The sequence below is a fragment of the Pyrus communis genome, chromosome 13, assembly GCF_963583255.1.
Source record: "Pyrus communis chromosome 13, drPyrComm1.1, whole genome shotgun sequence".
In the NCBI taxonomy this organism is placed as follows: Eukaryota; Viridiplantae; Streptophyta; class Magnoliopsida; order Rosales; family Rosaceae; genus Pyrus; species Pyrus communis.
This window is the reverse complement of record NC_084815.1, coordinates 18565921-18575275: the sequence shown is the minus strand read 5'-3', so window position 1 is coordinate 18575275 and position 9355 is coordinate 18565921. Positions and strand designations below refer to the sequence as shown.

Sequence of the window (9355 nt, the reverse complement as noted above, 5' to 3'; positions counted from 1 at the left end):
TCTTGTCAGAAAACTATACACGCATAATCATATTTGTATCAAATGTTTCTCCAATCATCATTTCTTCTTATCAGAAAACTATACATACATAATCATATTTGTATCAAATGTTTCTTCGTGTCGTATCTTACATGAACAACATTTTGACACAAATAATTGTATCTGCTCAACACGAAATTGTGTATCTGCTGGACTGCGAGGGTGCAAACATTTCCAGTAGCACGATGCTTGTCTATGACTCCATATATACCACTCTCCGAGTGGGACTTCAAACTTCGTATTTAGGGCTGACGGAGAAGAGGAGCGAAACTACTCCTCCTTTTTATTTGAAAGTTTAGGAATGAGACTCACAAACGACTGCTTGGAAGAGAAGGCTGAAGGAGGAGAAGGAGAAAACATATAGTGGTTCATGAATCACGATCTGGAGGCGCTCTGTGCTCTCCACGATGGATGCTCTCTGTCCATCTAAATTCAGATTTGAACAAGGAAAGAGAAAAATGAGGGTATGTTGGGAATTTCGAAAAATTCACTGTTCACCCGCCTCTCAAAGAAAAAAGGCTGGTTTTTTAATGACTCGACTTTTTTTTCATTCAAAATTTTGAAAAAAAATTGCTTACAAGGTGTTTACCAAACAAAAAATTTCCCCAGTCTTTTTTTTATGAGAATTGTTATTGGGATTCTAAAATTCTTATTCTACACTTCAAACTTTCTATATTTAAAAAAAAATACATTTATAAGAAATATAAAATAAAACTTTTGAAATATCAATAACACTTCATTCTTTTATCTATGCTTTTTAAAAAAGTTAAACTGTACCAAACCTGTACTCAATGTCTCGGCTAGAGTCACATCGCTAGGCGTTCCGAGGTGCTAAACCTACGAGTCGCTTGCGTGTTACGCATGTGTAGTATGCTCATTTAACGAGTTTGTTGATTAAAGAAAATTAATCATCTATATTGACCAAGATCCAGCTGGCTGCAGACTGTTCACATTCTTAATTATTGTAATTTTTCTAATTTGACTAGGCTAAGGTTTGATTTTGCACTGTTGAATTCCAATTAATTGGCAAATAAACCAGTAAATTAACTCGATCAAGTAGTTGCATGTCCATGCAAAAGGGTCAATGAGTCAACGAGTTTGGCCAATTCAGAGGCGTACGGGGAATAAATGTTGGGGCAGACCAAGCAATATATGTATATATATATTTTATTTTTTTTGAAAAAATTACGACAACGGATGACAAGTCATGGTTATCTACTTGTTTCAAACCCGAAGAAGCTATGTTGAAACCCTCCATTGAATTTGACCAAATATTATGGTATATGAATTGACCATCTTAACCTTCATTTCCCTCCGTGTATACCCTAGTACTTTTAGGTGTGTTTGTTACACCTCCTTAGAAGGGATTAGCTTGGACTAGCTTAACTAGGATTATAATCCTACGTTTGGTAAGGTTCTGGACTAGAATAAGTGGGATTCGCCTCGACTACGTGGCACTCTGCCTTGTGCTAAACCTCGTTAGCTAATCCCCTGCTTTTGCTTGGTATTAAGCAGGATTACGGAAACGAGGTGAACATCTAGTTCCAGTTCACGGGCTCTACTTCTTTTTTTGCAGCACTGTCATCGTGGCAGCGTCGGTGGTGCTTGCAATCGGGAAGTTGGCTTTTTGAAAATTGGAGGAGTTCTCGGGAAGGTTGGCTCTTGGAATCGAGAGGGCTGAGGTTTTTTTTTTTTATTTGATTTGGGGATTTTGAAAATCGGAGGGCTAAGACCTCCAAACCACGAACTCACCCCATCTTCCAGATATGCTGACCAACTTAGTCCTTGAAGCTAGTCCAGTTTGAGATAGTACGGTGCAACAAACGCACCCTTATGACCTTGGAGGTTTTTGAGAAATTTCTCCATCATTTTTTTGTTGAAGTTTATACAGTATGGATACATTATCACTGTCATGTTTTTTGTCAATAATACAACAGGCAGTGAAAAAAAAATAAAAAACTTGTACATGTCATTGTATCATTGATATATGTGTTATTATATCATTAATATGAGATATTACTGTCATGATGTAATTATGTTATACAAGTCTTATTTCAGCGTCGGACCGTCTCAATTAAAATGTAAGGTCAATTCTCAATTGCTAGCCTTAAGTGGTGGGAACATCAAGCCGCGTCCTCCATTTGATAAATGAAAGAATGCACGCACGACCAGTCAAATGCTGGAATGCTGTTCATTTGACATCTAACGGTGTTGAACCATCCTATATTCCAATAGGATATGGCGGCTGATACAGTAGCCCCTCTTATATATTTCATTTTTTTTTTTTGTTTAATTTTGAATAACCATCTTATTGTATGTTTAATTTTCTTTTCATTAAATGAATAATAAACTGGCCTCATTCTATCTACCACAACAAATGATTAGTGTTCCTAACTAGACCCCAAACAATGAAAATTAGTGTTTCTAACTAAAAAAAAAATTGTTTTATATCCCTTGTCCCCTTGTCGGTGGCGTTTTTCCCTAAATAATTGGGGTATTACTTCTCCGATAAGTAGAAGTAATTGGAGTACTACTCCTATGAGAAGTGAGAAAACTTCTATTGTTTATGTTTAATTTGAATTTCACGACTAATAAAAAATACTTAATCGTTGCTTAATATTACGGTCTAGTGATATTTTTCTTTACTTATAAATGAAAGGTCTTAGGTTCAATTATCGTCAAAGGTGAATTTGAACAATATTGTTACTAGGTCATTGTGAGACTAAGCCGATCCCTTCCTCTTAATATAGATAATATCGTTTATTAAAAAAAAATAATTAATCATAAACTCAAAATAAAGTCACATAACAATAAAAATAAGAATAATCATGATATTATTTTAAAAAAGAGTTGTTATTAACACTTAAAAAAAAAGCTAATACCTCAAATACTATTTTATAAGTTAATAGCTCATCATTTTTGTTTTATTAATGAAAATTTTTGTTATTTAAGGATATTTTACAAGATGGGGTGTAAAAATAAAATTTTATCATACTCATTATCTACAACTAGAACTTCTCACTTAGTAGTGAAAAAAATACCATTGTAAGAGCTAGTAAGAGTTTCAATAAACATTACTTAGTAGTGAAAAAAATACCATTGTAAGAGCTAGTAAGAGTTTCAATAAACATTAACTTAAGCAAACCAGCAACCGATACAATCATCATCTAGAAAAGCTTTTTAGATATTCAACTGGTGGCAAGTCACAATTATCCACCTATTTTCAACTTAAATATTTAAAATACAGTAGACATAACTTAAGTTGATTAGAGCATCACGCACTTCACTCTGTATTTTTATTTTCTACATAATTAAGTGAATTAGAGCATTACACAATCACCTACTTTGCACTCAAGTACGAGTTTTCATTTTTATTATTCAGATGAGTTAGTGAATTTGACCCCCCCCCCCCCCCCGGCGCCGTCAAAAAAAAAAAAAAGATGAGTTAGTGAAAAACTTTTAGGCTTTTTAGCCAAAATGATTCTCGAAATTGACATAACTCATCATTTTGGTTTCTGAGATTTGAAACTAATAAAAGTGGTTCTTGAGTTTGCCCACTATCAATAATTTTTAGTTGTTCATGGAAAAATCTGTTAAATAAGGACCAAAATGACAAAAATATCCTCAATTTAATAAACAATGAGCTAAAACAATTCAACAAAATTTGTAGGTATTTTTGTCGTTTTATTTTTTTTAATAATTTTTTTTTTACAAAATAATCAAAATAATTGATAATAGACACATTTATGGATCTCTTTTATTGATTTCAAATCTCAGAAACTAAAATGAGGAGTTATGATAATCTCAGAAACTATCTATAGAGGAAAAAGAATAAAACCAATCAAATCAAACATATGTTTTATATTGGCCAACATTTTACATAGTAAAAGATAGAAAAAGGAAATCTATAAAAGTCCAAGTCAGAGAACGTGAAAAACGAGAAACGCGGCCTCCATAGAAAGAGCCAAACCATTACCATGGTATAAAAAGAGGACCAAATCGCCAATTCAACTCATCATCCCAAGATCCATTCATAAATTCCACACCCACAGATTTCTGAGATCTTCTCAGAAAATTCACATTCATTCAAACAACTCACTCACTTTTTCTCATCTTTTTTTTTTTTTTTTATCAAAAATTATATAATAATTAGGGAACCAAAAAAGTAAAAAAATTGAACATTTAGGTTGAAGCCATTGGCCAAAAACAAAGGGCAATACTTGCAATAGCAGCACAAGAAAACAACAAAGCCCCTGCTCTGCGAGGCTGTGGTAATCTCCCCAACGCAACTCTGTACCGCTTATCTCAGAAATCTTATCCAAAGCTCTCACCTTTCCTCTGTCTTCTTCCTCCTCTCTCTCTGCAAATAATCCATATCTATATCCCTTCATTCTCTGCTTCCTCCTCCTCCTCTCCCTTTTTTTTTGGTTTTTTCTCTGTATTTATATATCTAATAAGTAATATCCCCCCTCTCTGTGTTGGGTATTGGGGTTTTGCTATCTTCTTATCTCCTTCCTCTCTGAAACCCTCGAGCAATCGCTGTGCTTATTGCATACCAGTATCCGATTCAATCGAGGGTTTTTCTCTTTTTTTTTTCGGTTTTTTAACTTCTGGGGTTTTCTGGGTTTTTGCTTTTCTGCTCGACGATGGCGTTGGCGTCGGCTTTTCTGGAAATTCTTAGACGACCCACGATTGTGGAGGTGCTCGGAGAGTTGATGATGCTCATAACCCCTCTCTGGATTGCCGTGGTTGTTGGGGTTTTTGTTGGGTGGGCGTGGAAGCCCAAATGGGCGAACTTGGTTGGCCGAGAGCTGTTGGATTGCCCAATCACAAAACAAAAAGAATCCTCCTCTTCCTCGTCGTCCTCGCAGAGTTCGTCCACGTGTATCGGTTTGATTCCGGGGCTGAGCTCGTTGAAGTTTCAGCTGCCCAGTTGCATTCCATGGCCTGCCGACGATAGGAATCCGAAAGAGGCGCTTTCTTTGCCACCTACCACCAATCCTGATTTCAGGTTTGTTGACTTTCTTGAGTGTTTTGGCTAATTTTACAACTCGGGTTTGCTTTGATTTTTCGTGTTTTGGTATTTAATGTGTTGAATTTCGCAACTTTGATTAGTGTTTAATGTGTTAAATTGGGGATTTTGGTCAGTTTAACTTGTAAGACTTAAGAGCTTTAGCTTAATTAGTGAATGTTATGATATGGCATTGCAGCTCCTCAAAGATTGAAAGAGAAAGTTCCGGTCATGTGAACAATGAGGATTTACGGCACATATGCCAGCTTGTTGAGGAGAAAGATGGAGGGCCTGCTTGGATTCATATGATGGATCGGTCTACCTCAACTATGCGCTATCAAGCTTGGCGAAGAGACCCCGAGGTAGCTATTTTACATTTCGTTGTATTCGATCCTCGATTCTTTTTTCAATAGAAATATTGGTGGCTCTCAGATGCATGACCGTGTTTTGATCATGTGTATTATGTTGGTGAGGTTAACTAACCAGATTTCATCTATATGTTCTAGACTGGACCTCCGCAATACCGCAGTAGTACTATATATGAGGACTGTACACCTGAGTTACTGAGGGATTTCTTTTGGGATGATGAGTTTCGAGTGAAGTGGGATGACATGCTTGTACATGCATCTACTTTGGAAGAATGTCCAACCACCGGAACCATGTTGGTGCACTGGGTGCGCAAGGTAAGAACAATGATACTTTGTCTCCTTTGATTCTTGAGTTGTCGTTGCTGCATTGGCTTAGTACTTACATTGTTTCTTTGTTTTGGACACAGTTCCCATTCTTTTGTAGCGACAGAGAATACTTGATAGGTCGTCGCATTTGGGAATCAGGACGGATATACTACTGTGTAACGAAGGTATATTAACCGGAAGATCTAGCTATCTATATAACCTCTCAGATCAATGCACTATCTAGTCTAGTTACATAGACAAGCTGCTGTAACCTATTTTGCAGAAGAAAATTAATGTCAAAAGGATTCCTTTAGGGTCCAAATTTCATTATTTTTCTTGGCAAGGCTGGCAAGGCTGGCAAGCCTGGATGTCTTGTGTGCAATAATGACGGTTAATGCACTATTTTTGGTTATATTTAGTATGTTAAAAGATTGTAGCTGTCAATAGTTGAAGTGCTAAGCTATTTGTAGTTTTCCAGTCAATGCATATTTAGTAATTTCCAACTCTAAATATTTTGTTGGTATATAATTTAGGGATTTGAACATTTGAAGCTACTGGTCGGTTTATTGTACTGAGTTCATATCTAAAGTAATTTGAATTCCTTCTGTGTGCTAATAAGTGGAGAGTCCTAAATGAAACTAGTTTTTTGAGTTATACTCCAGATTGTACATATTAGTAACTGTTGCAAGTGTTCGTTTTGAGCTGATTGTGCTTAGTTTGGGAATAAAATAAGCGATTGTGCTCGTCATGTAGAACGGTTCTGTTTTTAAGGTTATTAACTCGTGATGCGTAACCTAATGGTGTGATATAACATGTTTCAGGGAGTACCCTCCTCTGCTGTACCAAGGCGTGACAAACCTAGACGTGTTGACTTGTACTATTCAAGTTGGTGCATTCGAGCAGGTAACGGAAGTCTTATAACATCTTAATGCTTTCTGAAATGAGAAAAAAATCTGTCAAATCTTCCTAAATGAAAGATATCCTTCTTTATTTACCTATTAAAAAATGGGATATCTCTTTGTTATGGTGTGCAATTGGCAGATTAATTTTTATTGATTCAAACTTTGAAAGTTCATATTGCTTTCTTTTCGTAATTGTGCTCTTGGGAACCATCACTAAGACTTGTATTTGTTGGGTATGAACCAGTTGAATCAAAGAGAGGGGATGGCCAGCTTACTGCATGTGAAATTTTACTCTATCATCACGAAGATATGGGTATCCCTTGGGAACTTGCAAAACTTGGAGTCCGGCAAGGTATGTGGGGAGCTGTTAAAAAGATCGAACCTGGCTTGCGTGCGTATCAGAAGGAGAGAGCCTCTGAAGCCCCACTTTCACGGTGTGCTTACATGGCTCAGATCAACACCAAAGTCAGTGCAGACTACTTGAGATCTGTTGAAAACAGCACGGGCGATTCCATGGTGGTTGAAAAGTCTGAAAAGTTGGATTCATCGGACAAACCAGAAGGGAAGAGCATACCTAAGCTTCTAGTTGTTGGTGGGGCTATTGCCCTTGCCTGTAGTCTTGACCGAGGGCTCTTGACAAAGGCAGTCATATTCGGAGTAGCCCGAAGATTTGCAAAAATCGGTAGGAGGTTCTGATCGTCAAGTGAAGTGAGGAACTGCCGAACGGTGGATCTCCACGCTTTGCCCCATTTCAAGAGGATTCCATTCGAGGTCTTATTCTTTGTCCTTTTTGTTTGAGCCGTGAATACAACTTAATTGTAGAGGCCCAGCCAGAGAGAGAAGTAAAAGAAATGTCTGTTAAGAAAGGAGAGTGATTGTATAGCCGTATTTGTTAAAGTTGGAAATGTGATTGAAGGATAACTTGTGCTGCAAGAATAACAGTAACCTTCAGCTTCTTTTGATGTTACATTTTCATTCTTTCAGTAGTAATGATCTTGAATTGCTTCATACTTTCTTTGCATACAAGCTTCAGAAACAATTGAACTTGACAGGGTTATGAAAAACACAAGAAGTTTAATCTGAGATTGACTTCATGGAAAAACAACAAATCAATCACAACCTGTCGCATGTCTACACTGGTTGGAGCGTGAACCGTGTAAAGTTAGTGGTCTTTGGGTGCCATGGGAAATATCGGGGAGAAAAAAATGTGTGGAATTGTAAGTGCACGTGGTCCAGCAGTGAGCACCCCAAAAAGTCATGGAAGTTCGAAGTCACACTTCACACAAGCACAACCACCTCTGACTTCCACAAAGTCGGCTGAATCCATTTCTTTTGTACGGATCTGTGTTCTAATTAATATTGTCAAAGCAATCGATTATTGAGCAATTGGCCCCCTTCATCTAGGTTTCTGTCTTAGTGGTCCTAGCGTCCTAGAACGGTAAAAAATTTACCTGTGTTCTGACGTCACATGATGAGTGATATAGAAATATAGACACCATTATGTATCCAATTCGTGGAAGGGGTTTCCCGTGTAGCTCGCATTTTCCATGGAAAAAGGTAAAGTGGAAACTTGGAGGCTGTTGTGATTCATTTTTTACGTTGTTGGTTGCGGTGAGATGCAATTGCAAAAGTTGATGTTCCCAGCGAGTGGGAAACACAAAGTTGAATCATAGGATTTGAGTCAATCAGAAACTAGACATGCGCGTTTGGGATCTGCAAAAACATTCTCTAAACAGCTGGTTTTCTGTGGAAGAGTCGCTACCATATGCAAATTCCGGAACAGACTCCGACTACAACAGTACTACTTGATCCATTTCTTTTCTTTCAACTTGGCCTTGCTAGCCAGATTTTCGTCAATCATGGATGTTCATCGAGCAGGGATTCTTGGGTGTATCCATTTCACTATTTTTGCTCGCTCTATCTCTCTCATCACATGACATGAACTCATGGAGTGATGCATACATTGTGTTGACGAAGTGATTCATGAATGTTGTTGGACAAGTGACTTGGATATTTTCTGTCGATATTTTGTGTGGTTATATTATATGTGTGTCCAAATTCCAAAGGATGCCGTAGGATTCTCTGCTGATATTTTTTTAGTGTTAGTATCCTGCATGCGTCCGAAACGATGTCGTTCCGGTTTGTCGTTGTCTTCTTCCAGAAAGAGACTCTGAGCTTGTACACTTTGAGAGTGTACCTGAAATCTCAGTCTGCAAATCATAAACTTGAGGCCTTGTCTTCAGATCGATGTAATCCGAAATGCATTTAGGCACACCAAGCACCGGTCAAGACTCTTGTCCGGTTCAATGGATTTATTTAGTACTTCAAGCCGATCTGCCTATCTGTGTTTTTGCTATGCTTCCTATGCTTCCTATGTTTTTATGGAAGTTTTGTTATCCGTGCGAATCGGTGTGGCTACGTTCTTTAAAAATAGTAAAATATTCAATATAGAGTGTATAGTGCATACCGATAAATGAGGAATGCCAAAACCGCTATGGATAGTCGACTTAGACCTACATGACATAATTGATCAATACACATATTCTAACATTTCTCCTTCCCCATATATTCAATACATTTCTATGAAAAGATCATATTTATGACATACGATTCACTTTTAAGATGCCTTGGTAGCGAAATGGCAGACACGTGAGACTCAAAATCTCATGCTAAAGAGTGTGGAGATTCAAGTCCTCTTTAAGGCATAATGTTGAATATTGAGAATGCTC

At 37.3% G+C, this 9355-nt stretch overlaps 1 protein-coding gene across 1 annotated transcript; it reads left to right on the top strand.

Moving 5' to 3' along the window:
- Positions 1 to 4071: 4071 nt before the first annotated feature.
- On the top strand, positions 4072 to 7636 carry LOC137712554 (uncharacterized). Its single transcript, XM_068451634.1, has 6 exons — positions 4072 to 5050; positions 5250 to 5412; positions 5557 to 5733; positions 5826 to 5909; positions 6546 to 6627; positions 6871 to 7636. Exons 1-6 carry the CDS (start codon positions 4686 to 4688, stop codon positions 7320 to 7322), a joined length of 1323 nt encoding a protein of 440 aa, XP_068307735.1. The 5' UTR covers positions 4072 to 4685; the 3' UTR covers positions 7323 to 7636.
- Positions 7637 to 9355: the final 1719 nt, after the last annotated feature.

Bases quoted from the DNA above. Each gene is read 5' to 3' on its own strand.
- LOC137712554 (XM_068451634.1), top strand. From the start codon at position 4,686: ATGGCGTTGGCGTCGGCTTTTCTGGAAATTCTTAGACGACCCACGATT. The intron at 5,910-6,545 runs GTATATTAACCG...AACATGTTTCAG, and splicing joins TATACTACTGTGTAACGAAG to GGAGTACCCTCCTCTGCTGT. The intron at 6,628-6,870 runs GTAACGGAAGTC...GGTATGAACCAG, and splicing joins AAGTTGGTGCATTCGAGCAG to TTGAATCAAAGAGAGGGGAT.